Source organism: Tamandua tetradactyla, chromosome 15 (genome assembly GCF_023851605.1).
Source record: "Tamandua tetradactyla isolate mTamTet1 chromosome 15, mTamTet1.pri, whole genome shotgun sequence".
Lineage (NCBI taxonomy): Eukaryota > Metazoa > Chordata > Mammalia > Pilosa > Myrmecophagidae > Tamandua > Tamandua tetradactyla.
The window spans coordinates 20022068-20041619 of NC_135341.1; the positions used below are offsets into that span (position 1 = coordinate 20022068).

General features: G+C 39.8%; 1 protein-coding gene across 4 annotated transcripts in view; it reads left to right on the forward strand.

The window, feature by feature from the left end:
- ADAMTS9 (ADAM metallopeptidase with thrombospondin type 1 motif 9) overlaps window positions 1–19552 on the forward strand; it is a 159875-nt gene that overhangs the window by 75723 nt on the left and 64600 nt on the right. For all 4 annotated transcript variants that reach the window (XM_077128775.1, XM_077128777.1, XM_077128776.1 and 1 more), the window contains 6 exons: window positions 1403–1522; window positions 4257–4361; window positions 4487–4654; window positions 5281–5550; window positions 11098–11259; window positions 13465–13641. In XM_077128775.1, the coding sequence (XP_076984890.1) occupies window positions 1403–1522; window positions 4257–4361; window positions 4487–4654; window positions 5281–5550; window positions 11098–11259; window positions 13465–13641 (1002 nt within the window). The remainder of the gene's footprint in view (window positions 1–1402; window positions 1523–4256; window positions 4362–4486; window positions 4655–5280; window positions 5551–11097; window positions 11260–13464; window positions 13642–19552) is intronic.

The following is a 19552-nucleotide window of genomic DNA, read 5'->3' on the forward strand; positions in this document are numbered from 1 at the left end:
TCTTTTCTCAGTCATCTAGTCTGTTGGTGCCACCGACTTAACTTGAACCATTCTTAAAGGAAAGAGCGAAAGTCCCGGGCTTAGGCTTGCATTTGAGAAGCCACACTGGGAATTAAGTCTTTCCTAATATAGAAGCAAAAGCGTTCTGCATACTATTTTAGTAGCACTCCAAGTTCCCAAGAAAAGCAGAGCAGCTGTCTGCTGTCATTTACATAATACATAATCTCTTGAAGGGTGGGTCCACACCAGCTCTCACCAGCCACAGCCCCCTTAGGTTCTCTAGCCTATGCCTTCCTTTCCAAATGTGCATGCAATAACCAGAAGCAGTTTTATTACCACACCATTACAATTTCTACCACTGACATTGATTCTCGTCAGAATCCTTTATTACACAACATCCCCAGTCAGATTGACTGATCATGTCTGGTCGCTCTGAGTAAATAGGGAGAGTCCAAGGACACTTCTAAATCCTGCTTCTTTTTCTTCTACAACCACATAACTTTTAGGGGATAATAAAAGGAGGAGAGCATAGCTCAGGGTCACTGTCAAGGTTCGGGATCTAACATCTCTTAGAAGTGACAGGCCTATTTTTTTAATCCATGTCTACACTAGGCCAGTTCTACCCATTTTATATCCAGAGCTTTGTTTTTCCTTTGATTGAAAATGCAATTCAGGGGGAGAAACTGTTTTTAAAAATAAGATTTAAGAACAGTGCGTGTTTATTAAGAGAAATTTTGGAAAATGTAATTTAGCAAAAAGAAATCCAAACCACTCCTAATCCCTATGATGCAGAAGTTATTTGTGTTAGCATGTTTATGCATTTTCTTCCATTATTTTAAAAACTAATAATATTCTATCTGTTTCTTTTTAAACTGCTTTTTAAATCAAACGATATGACTTCATGTGACTACATTGTTTTCTTTACTAACCGTATGCCGTGAGGTATTAAACTAACTTCTGGTTGTGCACATTTAGGTGGTTTCCACTGTTTTGACCCTTATAAATAATATTGCAAGAAGCATCCTTGTACGGAAATATTGATGCAAACTCTGATTATTTCCTCAGGATAATTTCCCAGGAATCAAATAATAATAAATACCTCTTTCGGCCATGGCACTCTTCTACGTATATTGTGAAATATGCAAAGATGATAGAGAAGCATGTTCTTCCTTCCAGTAGTTCTCAGTCAAGGACTTGAACCCCTCCAGAAATAATTCCAGTGGTCTACAGAGATAATCCCAGGTGTCATCATGATAATGGGTCAGAGCAGGATTGCCTGCTCTTACCACATTTCTTAGGTGCCAGCCTCCAGGCCCATTATGAAAGAAATGTTTTCCTCTTCCATAATGATATGGGAAAAGAGATTAGCTGAATTGTATGTGTTTTTATTTCCTTCCCCTAGTGCAGTGTCACTTGTGGTCAGGGATACCAGCTAAGAGCCGTGAAATGCATCAGTGGGTCGTATATGTCCGTGGTAGATGACAACGACTGCAACGCAGCATCCAGACCTATTGATAACCAGGTGAGTCTCCTTCATCCCACTCAGCTACTGCCTTTGGCCTCTAAGATGCCAAAACTTCCCTGAGGTTCAGTCAAAACTGAAATCCTTTTATGGGTAAGTATGCAAGTAAGTCAGCCCGTTGATTGACTAGATTGTCCAGATTTAGGTATTTGTTGCATCTAGAATCTACTGTTTTGATGTCCAGTGCGTTCTTTTGTGCTTATTTTAACTACACATAGGTTTGATTCTTATTGGATGGCAAATGTTGGTTGTTTTGTTCTGCTCTCTTAAACTTAGATTTTTTTTTTAATGATTTCAACCTGGGGTTTAATAAATACTATCTTCTGTTGAAGCAGCAGTGTGTTGGAGCCAACTTGTACCAACTAGGAAGAGCCAACTGGTAAATCTTCAGGAATGTTGCAAGCTGGTTGCCAAACATAGCTGTTGTTAGACACTGAGCACAAATCTATAATTAAATTAATTATATAAAAAACAAAGCTGATACTCAAATTTATTGCTTCCTCATTATTTTAGTACATTTTACTGTTATCTATGTTTTTGAGGTTTGTTACATCTATTGTATCATTGTGCAGGAAATAGCACAAAAGGGTGTGTTACTGCACAACTCTTCCCAACTCTGTGTTCAGTGCACTCAAGTTAGTAGCTTCAAATCAATATAGTGGGAGTTTTTACAGCACACATAGCAGCCAGAGCTACAATTCTGGGCTTACTTTATTGTTCTGTTGATTGTTTAACATTAAGAAAGTGATAGAGAGCATGTTAATGCACAGTAAACATAAAAGAATTTTTTATCTGTAGCTGTTGCATTGTGAATAGCACAAAAAATTCGGGACCTATTCTTCCAATATTTGAAAATATAATCTGGTTCAGTAAAGAAATCATACATGTTGTTCATGACTGAATGAAATTTTGACACCATTATTTCACTTTCAATTTATTCTTAAATATGTACAGAAATACCAACTTATATTCAGGTCAGATCTGTGCTGGTATGGCAGTTACAACCATAGTCAGCCAACAGATGCAAGAATTTAGCAAAAGCATTCTGTAAGAATCAATTGGCTGGAATTTACAATAAAGTCTTGTATATTTTATTCTTATTTGCAAATAGTATACTACACATTACTTTAGAACAGTAAGATTTATAATAATAAACTTATTACATAAATAAACAACACATATAAGCACAAATAAAACACAATAACCCAAATAAAATGAATAAATAACACATACAGGATTATGTATGTGTGGTGTGGACCTTCGATTTTGGCATAGTATATGTACAGAGAAGACTCAGGCCCACCTCCCAGCTTTGCTGCGTGTTGAAGACAGGATTTAAACCCAGACTGTGTTCAGAACTCAGAGGCCTTTGTGGCCTTGTACGGTTCCATTCCAGGCACTGTCCATTTGCCTCATTTCAACAAGTGGTGTTGATGGATGAGGAGTGTCAAAAAGAGTAAATGAGGGGCACACGGATAATTCCGTGGTAGAATTCTCACCTGCCACGTGGGAGGCTGGGGTTCAACTCTAGGCCAGTTGTGAACAAAATGCCCTATGATATACATATCACATATCTGCCTCTGTATGTATAGATATAGAAATACATATATGTAGGGAAACACATTTTAAAAAAAGGAATAAATGAGTACGGCAATCTCATTTATATTGTTGTAGCTGATCAATTAACCAAACAACATTTATGACTTGTGTGATTTTTTGGAAATCATTTATCAAACTGTTTCAAGCCATGTGGTAACAAATGCCTGGGAAATGTTAGCTATTCCATCTTAGACAGTTGTGGTGTGAGGGCTTAGCAATTCCCTTAGAGATTTCAAACATAGATTTCTCTTCAAGTTAGTGTATAGCATCCATCTGATGACAGGGCGGCTCTCACAGTTGCAATAAGTACCTAATTTCTTCAGTTTGTGAAAAGTTCCCTGTGGCTTCTTTGGACTTTGGGCAGAGGAACAGGCAGAGTCCGTAGGCCCATGAAGGAATCTCATGTTCAGTTTGTGAGATCCATAAGGCAAGGGCACGTCGGTCACATCACCGTGCCTGTTACATCTCAGGCATGTGATGAATGTGTTCTAAATCTAAGAATAGGGGTGAACTGCTGAGGCCAGCAATAATTATGAGCAGGACTGTACCTCTGTTTTCACATCTGTAAATATGGGAATATTATCTACACATGAATGACTGCAGTACATTATAGAGATCACCTCTGGGACATCGAGGGGTGTTATATAAATTCCAGGCATTGACATACTGAATACACCTCTTATATCTGTATTTGACCTCTGGGGCTTTGGGAATTATCTTTTGATAAACTGGGAAAGCAAGTTCATGATTAGCAAATTCTTCTGTGAGAACAGAATTTGACTGTCAAGATTAAAAAAAAATTAACAATTAATAATGATGGTATCTTTTTCTCCAATTTATGTGCTATTCTACAATATTTTTTCTCTTTTCACAAGAACTGGCAGATAAATATGGTCATAAAAACCATTAAGTGTAGACCACTGCTCTGCATCAAGGCACATGCAAAGTAACTCAATCATTTAATGGTGAAGAAAATTGGGGATGAGCGATGTTACTTGACATGCCCAGAATCAGTCAGACCCGGGAGCTCTTCTCTTAGGCTTCTTAGCCCTTATATTTTAATGCACCATGACCATTTAAATGGGTATTGGCTTGATGGTAATAACTTGGGCTTTTCTTCCCCCTCTATATGTAGGAGTGTGAATTACCATCTTGTCATCCTCCCCCAGCTGCACCGGAACCAAGGAGAGCTGTACCCAGTGTTCCTAGAACCCAGTGGCGATTTGGGTCTTGGACTCCTGTAAGAAATAGAATGGAAGAACCAGAGAGGTTGGGGAGGGGAGGCGTGACCTTAGGGACGGGGTTGTTATCCAGTAAGCAATCATGTCAAATAACGTATCTGCATTGCTTCATTCCAATATCTAGTGTTCGGCCACTTGTGGGAAAGGTACACGGATGAGATATGTCAGCTGCCGAGATGAGGACAGCTCTGTGGCCGATGACAGTGCTTGTGCGACCCTGCCTAGACCCCTGGCAGAGGAGGAGTGTTCTGTGGCCCCCTGTGGGCAGTGGAAGGCTTTGGACTGGAGCTCTGTAAGCGAGTGGATTCTTTGGAATTGGGAGGGGATTTGGGAACGAGTTGGGGCTATATAGTGGCGGGTCCCAAATGTTGATGGGTAACATTTCAGAGTTGCGTTTAGTTAGTGATTTAAAGTATTCTGTTCAGTGTATGTACAGCTTGTAAGGTCTGCACTGCAGTCTGAAATGCAAGGACTGCCATGTTGACTCCTGGAGAGAATGACATGGTCTAACTTTTGTTTTAAAAGAGTCAGGTTTCAAAAAAAAAAGAGTCATGTTTCATGATCTGTGGACATCAGACTTGGGAGGGGGGTGACAATTTTCCAAATTGCAAGAGCCCAACTGAAAGGCCATTTTGGTGGACCAGGCGAGAGTAGATGGTGGCCTGGACCATCCTCTCTTGCCAGGGTGAGAGTGGATACTGCGAAAGAGGGCTGCATTGGGGATATATTTTGAAAACTGAGCCAACAGAATTTCTTAATGCATTGGATATTGGGTGAGAAGAAAAGAGAGGAAACCAGGATAATGCCAAGGTTTTTAGACCTGAGCAAGTGGGTGATGGGCTGTTTACTGGAAATGCACATCCGTGAATTAATGATTGCCAGATGCCAACCCTTTATCTTTCTGTATGCTCAACCTAGTGCTCTGTAACTTGTGGACAAGGTAGGGTCACCCGGCAAGTGGTGTGTGTCAACTACAGTGACCACGTGGTTGATCATGGAGAGTGCGACCCAGACTATGTCCCAGAAACCAACCAGGACTGTTCCATGCCACCATGCCCTCAGTGGACCCCAGACAGTGGCCCAGCTCAACATCCTTTCCAGAACAAGGATTATCGCCCCAGAAGCGCCAGCCCAAGCCGCACCCACGTGCTTGGGGGAAACCAGTGGAGAACCGGCCCCTGGGGAGCAGTGAGTATTCACTGAAGCCTCTTTCTGAGTTGCTTTCTTTTCTTTCACTTGAGTATAGGGTTTGGAGGAAGGCAGTCCAGAAATGACTGTGAAGCACTTGTTGTCATGAGGGATTGACATTGTGCGTTTTCATTTGTTTTGGGGTTAACTATAATGCAGTTACAATGCAGTCTCTGCAAAGATGCTATGCAGTACTGTTTGTATGCCTGCGGGGGTGGGGTGGGGGCAGAGGTGTCACTGCTGTCACATGGAATCAGGTGACCTCTGGGAGGCACTGCAAAAGTTTTGGGGATTGATCCTTGAAGCCACAGAAAACTCATATGTGGAATTAAGAGGACAGAGAAGCTTTTCTGAAAGGGAGTTCCTTTTTATTTTTTTTAATTAATTGTTTAAAAAATATAACAACAGACAAACACAAACATTCTTAACTTATGATCATTTCCATTCTACATATATAATCAGGAATTCGCAATATTATCACATGGTTGCATATTCATCATCATGATCATTTCTTAGAACATTTGCATTAATTCAGAAAAAGAAATAAGTCAACAGAAAAAAATTCATACATACCATACCCCTTACCCCTCCCTTTCATTGATCACAAGCATTTCAATCTAAATTTATTTTAACATTTGTTACCCCTATTATTTATTTTTATTCCATATATTTTACTCATCTGTTGATAAGGTAGATAAAAGGAGCATCAGACACAAGGTTTTCACAATCATATAGTTACACTGTGAAAGCTTTATCATTATACAATCATCTTCAAGAATCATGGCTACTGGAACACAGCTCTACATTTTCAGGCAGTTCCCTCCAACCTCTCCATTACATCTTAACTAATAAGATATCTATTTGATGTGTAAGAATAACCTCCAGGATAACCTCTCGACTCTGTTTGGAATCTCTGAGCCATTGACACTTTATTTTGTCTCATTTCACTCTTCCTCCTTTTGGTCAAGAAGGTTTTCTCAATCCCTTGATGCTGAGTCCCAGCTCATTCTAGGATTTCTGTCCCACATTGCCAGGAAGGTCCACACCCCTGGGAGTCATGTCCCACATAGACAGGGGGAGGGCAGTTGTGTTGGCTGGAGAGAGAGGCCACATCTGAGCAACAAAAGAGGTTCTCTTGGGGGTGACTCTTAGGCCTAATTTTAAGCAGGCTTGACCTATCCTTTGTGGGGTTAAGTTTCATATGAACAAGACCCAAGATTGGGGGCTCAGCCTATTGCTTTGCTTGTCCCCACTGCTTGTGAGAATATCAAAAATTCAACTTGGGGAAGTTGAATTTTTCCCCCTGAAAGGGAGTTCTTAATGAAAGCCATTTTCCTACTTGCTGTTTTCCAGACGAGTGCAGTCTCCAAGTGGCTCAGTTACTGTGTAAATTGTGGTGGTGGATTAGAGGTTGGAGGATAGTAGTTTAGGAAAGATATGTGCTTAGGGGAGAAGCCCCACAGCTTTATGGCTATCAGCACAGGCTTTGATGGGTGATACCTGGGTTTCATCTAAGAACTTACATTTTCAAACTCTGGGGTCTTAAGCAGGTCCCCTCTCTGGGCTTCAGTTTCCTCACCTGTAAAACAGGAATAACAATACTTTCCACTTTCCTGGGTTGTGATCAGAAGTAAATGAAATGGTTCAAGTAAGGTGCTTTTGTACTCTGATACACTGAGCATATGTGCCCACATATATCTTTATTACTATATTAGCATTAGCCTTCAAATTAGTAAGATCTTTTAAAAAAAAGTTAATATCAAAGGAAAAAGTATTCTTTTGAATGTTTAAAATTTTTTTGCTAGATTATTTTCGCAAATATAATTTCCTTTGGAACGTAGGAAATGTTCGTTGGGACTGCAGGAAAGGTAGCTGTAGTTAGAAGGTGTTTACTGATCACTCAGGTAGCTTCTTTTTAATTGTGCACTCTTAGCTTCTGTCTAGTACCACTAATTGTGTTTAATTATTTCTGGACTAAAATGCATTAGAAGGAAGCTGTCTGTTTCCCACCATTGTTATGTTTTAATAAATTAGATTTACTGTCCTGTGAATACTAATTACCCACTGAGGATTTTCAGTGTTGGTGCTATATGCAGAATCCATGCCAGTTGCTACAGTCATCTCTGTCTCCTCAATTGCTCACAGCTTTAAGGTCCTCTGCCTATGATGTGACAGATTTTATTTCTAAAAAGTTAAAGGGTCGTAAGGGAGTCACTCAATGTCCCATGTTTTTTCCTGGCTGAAAAAATTCAGAACTCAACATGCATTCTGCTCATGGCACTGGATTTTTTTTTTTTTTTTTTTTTAACATTTGGGAGCTGTTTTTACTTAGGAAGACATTCGAAGATGATGGATTCCTTTAAGAATGAATGATTCTGCCCTCAGGCCATGTTCCCAGTTAGGAAGGATTAGGTAGCCTTTTTGCAACAGTGGGCAATCCCGTTCTTTTCTTCAATGTGCCTGTGTTTCGTTTTGGGGTTCCTTTTTTTTCTAAATTAAGTGAGGCTAAAGGCCGACAGTGTGATTTTTCAGCCCCAGCTTGATGTGCCTGGCCCATGCCGAGGAAGCCTGTGCTGGATGTACAGTAGCTTTGCACTGTGTAGCACACAAACTACAAACCTATACTTGGCCTTCCTGCCCCTCCACAGCAGAAAAGTCAGAAAAGTATTACAACTGCTAGAGAATGGAATCCAGAGTTTTCAGTGAACTCTGGAGTTAGAACCTCATTTTGCAGGGCATCTCTGCAAAACTTGAACCCTGTGCAAGGTTTTTCATGTGTACCAAGTAGGGGTCTCTGGACGCAAACAAAGGAAAAGAAACCGACTCCTTCAAGTAAAAGCAAAACAGACAACAGAACTATTCACTTAACCCCAGAAAGGGCAAGGACCAGGGCACCTTCAGGGGTCTAGAGCAGAGGTCAGCAATTTTCTTCTACAAAGAGCCAGATAGTAAATATTTTCAGCTTTGTGAGCCATGTGGTCTCTGTCTCAATTACTCAGCTTTGTGGTTGTAGCACAAAAGCAGCTACAGGCAACACAATTGAAAGGGCATGGCTATGTTCCAGTACAATTTTATTTATCAAAACAGACAGCATTAGATTTGGAACCCTAATCTAGATGAAATGATAATTAAAGGACGATTCCTTTTAGGAGTTTTTGTCTGAATGAATCTTTCCAGTTCCCTTCAGGAGTCCAATTCCCAGGAAAGTCTGATTAGCTCAGCTGGGCCACTTGCCCACCCTTTGCCAGAGTAAGGCAGAGCATTTGATTGTCCCACCAGGATGCATCCACTGGGAGGGAGGAATAGTTCTTCAAAGGGATGTAGGGCTGCTGTTGCCAGATTTAAGGGGAAGTATGCTGGGCAGGTAAGAAAAATGGATGTCCACCTCCCCTGCTTCCTTTCAGGCCATTCTTTCTTGTTTTGTTCATTGTGGATGACACATCTCATTTACATTTTGCTCACAGGTTCAGGGTTTGTTCAAAGAAATATTTGCCTGGGAAAATTCCTGTCGCCTAAAAAGGACTGGAAATTTTTCCATAAAAGAAGTCCAAAGTGAAATTCTGCAACATGGATTGAAACTGAAAATCCCAGTAAATCAAGTGATGGCAGAAATGGACTTGGAGAAAAGAGGATTTATGTACAGCACTTCACCTTTCTGTGGGGGTGCATAGACGCTAGCCAGTTGATTGGTCCTGGGGGCAGACCTGTTCAAGACTGTGCAGCGCAATTGTTTGGCCCAAGCTGAGCACAGTGTCCATCTCTTGGGTCAGATTCTCAGTAGAAAACATTGGATTGATGCCTAAGCAGCCAGTGGATTGGTTGGCCTTGGATCAGCTGTCCATCCTTGTCCCCTACAACCGTATTAGAGGGAGGATAGCGTAAGGTTTACAGAGCTATTCCTTCCAGGAACTGTGATTGGGCTGGGCAGTAAATCCTGCCATCAGTACTCTGGGAGATAACAGAGTCAAAAGTCACAAGATCAACTCTTCCCTCAAGAAACTTACTATTTTATTGGGACAATAAAATTCACCAGTGAAATAATAAAGAAATGGTACAAGATGATCAAACGAAAAACTCAAGGGTCAAAATGTATATTACAAATCTATTTACAATATTTAAAGCCCTTCATAACATTTTAAATTCTGGGCCCCACACAAAGAGCTTATTACGATTATATAGTGCTTTGTTTATTATTATGCACTAAGCTATTTAAAGAATAAAAATATTTTCAAGTTCAGAGTAAATATGCCAGAACCCTTCAGAGAATAAAGGTAGAATTGTTGTAAATCAAAAAGTATCTAACTGTTTTCTCAGACAGAATGGATATATCTTATTATCCTGCTCTACATTTTAAAAACCCAACCCAATATAAATTGACAGGGTAGATGCCAACTAGGCAACATTTTAAAATCATTTATAGCTTGACCAGCACAAGGCAGAGAAGTTGAACTGAAGTTCAATGCAGTGAGCAACCAAATATTCACATCTTGATATGGCCAAAGCTGATCAGCAAGAAGCAGCGTTTAAAGATATTTTGAAAGAACACTGGTTTGAGCTGGGGTTAGACAAAGATAGATGAGCCATCAGAACCTGGAGCTGAGAACAGTGTTGCAAAAGCAGTTTGGAGCTCGATAATTTGTAGGGATTACATTGCTTTGAGGACTATATGTTATTTTATAGACAAACTGATTTACAATTTAAGGGTCTGAAAGAGAAATATGAGCAAACACATTGGCTTGAAAAGATAAGGAAATTAAATAAAGAAAAAAAGCACTCAAGATGTAGATAAGTAAGAGAGCTATGAGAAGCTTGTGTGAGAAATTAGCTGAAATGCAAACAAACAGCTGTGACATCCATGAGGGGGGGTGTTCGCCAGGAAGTCCACCTGAAGAGAGGTTTGTTGGTATGGAATTCAGTTAAGTTCCATCGGGGAAATAAGAGGAAAAAATAAATAAATCTGGCTGCCATTAGCCGTGGAAGTAGAAGCTGTTGAAAAAGGAGAGAAGGGAGCATTACCTGCTAGGAAATGATGTCTAAATGCCATTCAATTCAAATAATCAAATGAATTCATGTGTAGGCTTAATCTCAACAACTGTCAGGCCATTAAGCATACAATTTGACCCCTGTGGTGAAAGGGAAGTCAAATATTTGTTCTAAATAAGTTTTGAAAAGAATTTCTAAGTAACCGACCCAAGTGATGTCGTTTAACACCTCTGTACCGCTTGAGTGCAGAGAGGATCAAGGAGGACAACAAATACGACTGCTTTAGGAGTCCCAAGGCCTTATCCCTTCTTAGGCATTTCTTGAGCACCTGAAGCATGCCAGAGGAGACGCCACATTTCTGTGCTCCAGGTGTTTGGAGGATGTGCACATTAAACTATCTGAGGGAAAAGGAAGCTCCCTTTTTCTCAAGATTGCGTTTTATCCATTTTGGATGACTTTAGAATGGTTTCCACCACACTGGTCTCTGACCTCCTGACCTGCTGCTTTTTTGCACCTCTCAGATGGAGCTTATGTGGGGATTGACTTATTGATCGATGTGTTTAGTGTTCCAGTACCTGTGCTGGTGGGTCCCAGCGGCGTGTTGTCGTGTGTCAGGATGAAAACGGATACACCGCGAATGACTGCGTGGAAAGAATAAAACCTGACGAGCGAAGAGCCTGCGAATCCGGCCCTTGTCCTCAGTGGGTTTATGGCAGCTGGGGAGAGGTGAGAAGGAACTGTCCGTTTATATTTCCCTGGAAAAAAACAGAATAATTTTGCTAACCAAACTGTACTGCAGTTCATATTTTAAGGAAGAAGAACTAGCATTGGTAAAAGCTTCTTCATTTGGGAATAATTAATTAGAGGACCTATCTTATTGCTGGATTGTTTTAAAAGTGCACAATTACCAATGGAACCAGCTTTAATGTGTGAGGGAGGAAAGAATGCAGATAAATGCTGGTGTACTTTTTGGGTGCTTGTGATAAACCCTTGTTCATATAGAATAATGTCTTCCAATATTCCAAATCCTTGATGAAGCCAGAATGAATGATTAGGTGTTACTATTCCTATCAGAGGTGATGCATTTTAATTGTGCAAGTGAATAATTATCTGTATGTTCATGGATAAATGAAATTCTTCAGTTCTTACCATTTTAAGGGGTGGCTGCTTTGACCGTTGAAGGGATTTGAAGAAAACAAAACTCAATCCCATTACCAGCTCTGACTCATATAAGCTTTGCGACCTTGGCAGATAATGTAACTTTGCCAAATGTCCATATCCTCAACTGCAAATGAGGTTAATAATAGCAGCAACTTCGTAGTATTCATAACTATTATATGAACTAGCACATGCCAAATAGCCTCAATCAATATTAACTGTTATAATAATGACCTTACTATAATACTATATAATTACTAATTAATAATATAATTACTAATGATAATAATGATTAATGATTATTATGGTGACTCTTATTATTAAGCATGGTTTTGATCCTCTGTTTTGTATAGGACTTACACACTTATTGTTTTATGTTTAACTAAAAATATATCTCACTGCTCTTGAATCCATAAGGAGAGCCCATATTTAAACTTACTGAGTTATTCTGTCTCAACTATAAGATTTGTGAACTAAAACATGAGGGTTAACATGTTTTATTTTCTAAACCAAGTGCTAAAAGGGGGAAAAACCCCAGTGCGATTGATGGGCATGTTAGTCCACATAGCAGCCCACTGAAATCCTGGCTCCCATTTCACGGATTCATCACGTCACAGCCATCACAGGCATCATAAGGGAGAGTTGTGTTGACTTCCCCTGATGGTTATGTCATTTTGAAGGGCTTGGCTAAAGGGAAGGGAGGCGAGTCAGGCTTCAAGACTCGTTTACTGTGAGTTTCCCAAAACTCCTCACTAAGTTCTGTCCTGTGGGGCCGTGATTAAGCTTCCCTAATTGGATCCGAGCCGGGAGAGTTCATGCGTTTGCTGGGATGCTTGCTTTGCTGTCAGCATGGACCAGAACATTCCAAATTCTCTGGGAGATCTGGCCCTTGACACGGCAGGGAAATTGAAGGTCAGTATTCCTGGATATGAGCACCGCTGCACCGTCCAAGAAATACAACTTGTTCCTGCTTGGGAAGTTTGGGTCTAGCCAGGAGTCAGAAGTTTGTTCAGCGTTCCCACCACACTGGTTGTTTATTCACCCGAAAAACGAGTCATAGTTGTCCTGAGACGTGGGGATAGCGTAAGAGACGGTAACGTCAGGAAAGCCTCTGGAGATTAGAGCCAGAGATTGGCCAGAGGTTGGTGACAACTTCCTATATGTTGCCAGAAAATAAAGCCAGCCAAGTCATTATCTCCTTTACTAGGTACTGGGTGGTAGCACTTTGGTTTTATATAACTCAAAGGAAAGACTGTAATCTTTTCCCAGGCACTTGCTATTGGATTGGCCCTGATCGAGTTAAATAATCTCTCTTAACCATAGCTACCCATGTATAAAATGGGGGCGATAATTACCCCATGTATGGGATGTTTTATGTTAAGATTGTATGTGGGGCGGGCCACGGTGGCTCAGCAGGCAGAGTTCTCGCCTGCCATGCCGAAGACCTGGGTTCGATTCCCGGTGCCTGCACATGCAAAAGAAAAAAAAAAAAGAATATATGTGCTTGTACGTTGTTGTAACAATAAAAAATTAAAAAATAATAATTATACCTCCCGTTTAGTGTGATAATGAAAACATACCTAGTGTAGGTGAAATAGATACCCACCATTAAGCTAGGAGAGCTTGTTTCTATCAGAGACGTACCTTCCCCAGTGCCATAATACATTCTTTTTTCCCCCCCTTAATACAATTCGATTAAGAAATTTCTCTTACAGGAAAAGAAAATATGTTATTAGCGGTGAATGACTGCAGCCTTCCTTTTCCTTCTTCCAGTGTACTAAGCTGTGTGGTGGAGGGATTCGGACAAGACTGGTGGTCTGTCAACGTCCCAGTGGTGAACGATTTCCGGATTTGAGCTGTGAAATCCTTGATAAACCTCCCGATCGTGAGCAGTGTCACACGCACGCTTGTCCTCAAGATGCCGCGTGGAGCACTGGCCCTTGGAGTTCGGTACGGCCCTAACTCTTAATGTTTGTTAACCAAACTATCTCACTAACATACCCATTCCCAGGTATTCTGGGACACTCCTCTGTGGCAGAGAATTGTCATGTTCACAAGCTCACAAGAGCAGCCTGGAAACTGTGCTATAAATCATCCGTAATGAGCAGCAGAGCTGATTTTTTATGATTTTTATGATTTTTTTAAATGATTTTGCCCAAAGTGACTTTACAGAAAAAAAGCATACCTCATCCAGAGCCTGGAAAGGAAGTCAAGAAATAGCTTCTTTTCCTGGAACTAGAGTCCATGTAAAACCCTTACCATGCATGCACTGTGTGTGTATTTATATATGTGGTTTTTTCATTTTTTATTTTTAGAAACTAAATGACAACTTCATGTAGTTATTAAGCTCCAGAGTGATTTAACCAGACAGTTCAATAGCAGGCAGTCTTTCCTTTTCTAAGTTATGGTACTACTTTGGGAAGATACCTGCTTATTGAGGCCAAAGCAGTTTTTCTGTCAGTGATTTCATAATTTGCTTCTGTTCAGTACAACTCTTCAAGACAATCACCACAAAGGGTTGTACCCACAAAATGGACAGAAATCATTCAGACAATTCAAAAGACCGTTATTGGAATCCATGATCTGAGGCCTTTCAAGGGGTCTGAAATGTTCTCTCTCTGCCACTAAGACAGGAAACCCTCTAGGAACCATTTATTGCCTTGTCCTGGGCTTCCTTTGCTGTCTTCTTAGCTAAGAGCTGGCATTGCCAGGTGGGCTTGCCCCTGCACATACTATACTAACTCGTAGGACAATTCTGGTCAAACAGAAGGATGGACTCTGTCAGAAAAAATGCTTCAGCTAAATTGTATCCTGAGCTATGGGGCCACTAGAGCTGTTATATGTAAATAGAGTGGATGGTCATATAAATATGCTAACGGCACTGAACCTAAGTTCAGTAAATTGTACATATTACCATACCCAGGAGCCTGTTGGTTCTGGGGAAAGGCCTTTACCATTCCTGAGACCAGCTGAAGAGCAGCTTAACTGGAAGGACACAGCTAATAACTTGTCCCTTCTAAGAGTGAAGGGTTTCAGGGTCTGAGCCTGTCCCTGCTGGTATAGCATTGTCTATAAAACTACCCTATTTGGTCTTACATAAAAGTACGAGAGTACTATGTCACCAGGCTCTGTTACGGAGCTGTAAGGATTTGATTCAAGGCCTTAAGAAGTGACAGTCAGAAGTATGGTTCACTGTGAGTATTTTGTCTGCAGTGCTGGCATGCCACACACACACCCTGCCCCATCTCCCGTCAACATTTCAGAGAAGATTGGAAATAACCTTGGAATGCTAGGAACAGCTGCAGGTGTTCCCCACTTCCTTAACGCACCTATTACATGGTATTTTTCATGAAATTTTCCTTCTTGCACCCATTATATTTTCACCCAGTTCATTTACCCAATAGCAGTATCAGCCTCAGAGTTACGAGTTTTCAAAAGTCCACTAGCACTCCAAATGATAGTATTTCTTCAGTTTTGATGAGAAGACCTCTCTTAAGCCCCAGGGGGAAAAAAAAAGCTTCTTCCTGTGATCTCCTGTGGTGTGGTGAAAAAAGAAATTATGTTTCCCTCTCCAGGCTCTATAACTGTAGCCATCATCCCTTTTTTTTTTCCCCCCCGCATGGGCAGGCACCAGAAATCGAACCCGGGTCTCTGGCATGGCAAGCAAGAACTCTGCCACTGAGCCACCATGGCCCGCCCCCATCACCCCATTTTACTTTAGGAAGAATTCTTTGGGAAAACATTGCCTTAGAGAATTATAAAATATAGTGCTAGGAGGATATAAATATCCTTTATTTTATATATATATATATATATATATACATATTCTTTATAATATATACTCACAGCATTCTCTTCCTTGAACACTTTATAAATACAGCTCTTTTTTTTTCACACAGACTCTCTACCCTCTACCCACCCTGCCAGATATTTTAGTAAATAAGAGCAGTTTCCATTAAATGCTTAAATTTTAAAATATGAACTGCTTCCTATTTTAACTGAAGACTTAAAGTTTATTTAATTTAGTTATTCTTACAGGGCCTGGACACAGTTTCTGAAACATGAGAGAGAGAGAGGGAGGGAGGGAGAGAGAGAGGAAAAAGTTCTAATGCTCTGATATACACAGAAACAAATACATGGATTTTAAATATTTTTGTTGCTTATATGCTTCCTTTGTAATGTGATCATTATTTGAAATTTATATTTAAATGCCTCTGCAGTTGAAGAGCAGGGCCATCTCTGCAAGGTTTTTATGGTGATTTTCTCTCTCTTTTTTTTTTAATTTAAAAGCATTTTATTTAAATAGATACATTAGTAATATATTATTTCTTTGAACTATGTGTGAAAGGTCAGCCTTTCACATTCTTGTTTTAGTATTTTAATTTTATGTTGATTTCCGTGGATCGTCTTGGTACAGTCTCTTAGTAATTGTAAATGTAAGCATACCTCAGTGAATTGCGCTAATAGCCATAACAACCACTTCTCTGGTGCTTCATGGTTGTCACAGACAGTGAACTTGCAGGTATTTATACTTGCGTTGCTACCATGTTGCTTTCAATAGAAAGCAAACTTGATTTCTTAAGAGACAGAGGGTGGCAATGAGCCCTTCAGCCTGGCTGTTTTTCCTCCGCAAGTTCTCCCACACTATAGATAATGCAGAGAAGCAACTGCTGCTGTGAGTAGGCCTTCTCCAAGGTCAGACTGAAGATAGCCTAGTTCAGCATTTATTACCGAAGAGCAGTATTGAGGAAATTCCTGTTTATATGACTTCCAAGTCTCTAAAATAAAGCTTTTGGGAACTTAGGACCTAAGTACCTGTTTTGGACCTTTATTTCTGGCTCAAGTCATTGCAGAATTAGAATCACCATTTTGAAAAACTCTCTGTCCCCTTTTTAAAATATCCTTGGACTCTTTTTGTAATGTTTTATTTTTTATTTTTTAAATAATACAATATTTTTATTGGTTACCAAAATCTGGGGACCTATTCAATTTATTGTAGTTCCATTTTCCTTCGTTTGTTTTGGCCGATTTATTTATTTATTTTTTTTGTAATGTTTTATTTTTGAAATATGGTTCTTGAATTGATCTGACTATCAAACAGCTCCTGTAGCGAGTCCCAGGAAAGACTGGGTAATAGGTGCACATGTCCCATGACAAGATAACCGGAAAGAGGCCTCTGACTTCAGATCACAGCAAAAAAGTAGGTTCACAATCGAAAGCTTTCTAGAGTGAGCTAATTCACCTAGATAATTAAAGTAAAAATCAGTTGCTAGATATGCCATAAATCCCACATGATTCTCTGTTGAATGGGCTATGTGAATTCTTTTGCATTCTGCCCCTGTGTAACTACTTGCCAGCCAGCTTGGGAACTGTGATTCTCCTTGGAAGAAATGGCTTGTCTGGGTTTTTCATGACAAACCTAAAAGTGTTCTCTGAGCCTTGCTTTAGGTGCTTTGGAATAATGCTTGTCGACCCAAGTAATGAGAATTTATGAGCTCACCAAGAAACTGTGCTTTTGTTTCTGCCTGGCCAATTTATGAATTTGTCACTACCTCATTTTCAGATTCAAGTTTGCGGCTTTTGTTGGTAGTAAGAGAAAATACTTGATATCAGTATTTTATTACCTCACTGCTGCATCTATCTCTAGAAAAAATAAAGATTGTAAATATTGCTACTGTATTTTCTGAACAGTTTGAGCAGCCAAGCCGAGTGTTATCTGAATATTTTGAGCAGTACAGATTTCTGTGTGTTAATGTAATAAAGCATATTTATTTTTCCATGTTATTTAATTTTACATACAATGTTTAAAAAAATCAGTATTTGATGAACAGACTGTAAAGGCAAATAGGCAGCATGAATTAGAAATGCATGTATATGTCTCTTTGGTTTTGAAAAGATACATTTTAGTTCTGTGTATTTCCTTCACCATGTACCACTCTCTTCCATCCACCCCCATCCCCACCGCCTTAATCTGAGTAGCCAATTGGCAAGCTTTGTGTAATTGGATAGTTTAAAAATGTATATTTTCAAGGGATATTCAAAGAAATATATCTGAATTGGAAGTGAAACTTAGTGATATAAACAAAAATATATAAGGTTGAGTTTTTGTTGTTTTTTTCTTTACTAATCCTGTTGTCCCGATTCACTGAGTCTTGCCTATGAAATATGAGTGCTCCATTTATCGAATTTGCAGATAATCATAAAAAATAGCCAGAAGACAAAAAAAAGAGCGATTAGAAGAAATGGTTCTGAATACATAAGAGAAGTTAGGTACAGGCAAAAGCTAATGTGCATAAATTTGATTAGACCTTGTTCTTTGTGTTCAGATAACTGCAGAATGCTTGCGACACTTATCAGTTTTGTTATTTGTTCACCTGTAATGTATTTCAAAAAGTTTCACCTGCAATGTATTTCAAAAAGTATTTCTTATTGAAGAAAAATAAGAAAATACTGTAACGATAAACTTGAAAGTCTCGAGACAGTCTATCCTTTTCAAAACATAAATCATAAAAATGACCCCAAACGCCTATAGGTACCTCATTCCCTTCTGAGCCTGCGTTTTTATAGGCTCTGTGGTTTATTATGGTAATGGAGGGTGAAATAACCAAAATCAGGGTATCTTTAAGTTCTAGTAACATTTACTGAGCATTTCCCATGTGCCAGGCCAACCTAAGCAAATACACGTCACATATAGGTGCTACTGCAAACCCATTGGACTGTGTGGTAATGGACTTCAGTGATAAAGACCTCTATGTCAGTGTGTTGCTTCTATTAATCCTGCTATAAATGGCCCATGGTTGGGCTGAATTTTTTTCCCCCCATGGGCAGGCACCGGGAATCGAACCCGGGTCCTCTGGTATGGCAGGCAAGCATTCTTGCCTGCTGAGCCACCATGGCCCTCCCTGGGCTGAATTTTTAAGCCCTGGTTTATATATAAGAAAAGGGAAACCTAGGGTGGTAAGACAGTGGCTCAGTGGCAGAGTCCTTGCCTGCCATGCCATAGACCCAGGTTCGTTTCCTGGTGCCTGCCCATACAAAACAAAAAAAAGGGGGGGGGGGATGCCTAAAACCCAAACTCTCTCTAACCTCAGGATTATTTAGCTAACCATTTTGTCCATTTGATTGCAACAACAGAAAACCCAAATTTGTATTAAATTTATTGGTAAATTCCCATTATTTAAGGCAAGAAGTTATGATCAATTCAGACAGACTGTTTAAGTTTACAGAATAGCAAAGTATCTCTTTCTCATTAAAAGGTACCATATTAGCCAAATTAGGAGGATGATATAAAAGTTTTGACCATAAGGAATATCTTAGTAAATAAATATACATAGATATATAACTTCCAGAGGTATAAGATATTTTTACTAACATCAAGGCAAATTTTAAACATACTAATACCTTCTAAAATAAAGAGGCACATTATTTGGCTCTCATTATAGACTATAAAAAGTAAGATTTATCAAAAGATTGTGACGTGTTATTACTAAATGTATTTGAATTCAGTGTAAATAAGACTCAATAACAAATGTGTTCAGAGCAATCAGAACACCCACTTGCATCTGTTTCACTGGAAACAAAATTTCACAGACTTATTTTTCATTTTTCAGTGCTTACAGTGATGGTATGTCAATCAGAGATTTTGTTCCTGCCTTTTGACAGCTAAAATTTCATGGTTGCTTGACTGACTTCTGTTTTCACTGGGAATGTTCAAGGGCTGGGGGCAGGGCTCGGAGGGTTACTGGACTGTGAGGAGAGGTGTAGGGCCTCCCTCTGGCCTACGTCCTTGGAGTTGGCTTCTGCAGTCAAAAGGAATGGGATCTTTGGAATGTGGAGTGGGAGGAAGAGGCTGAGTCCAGGC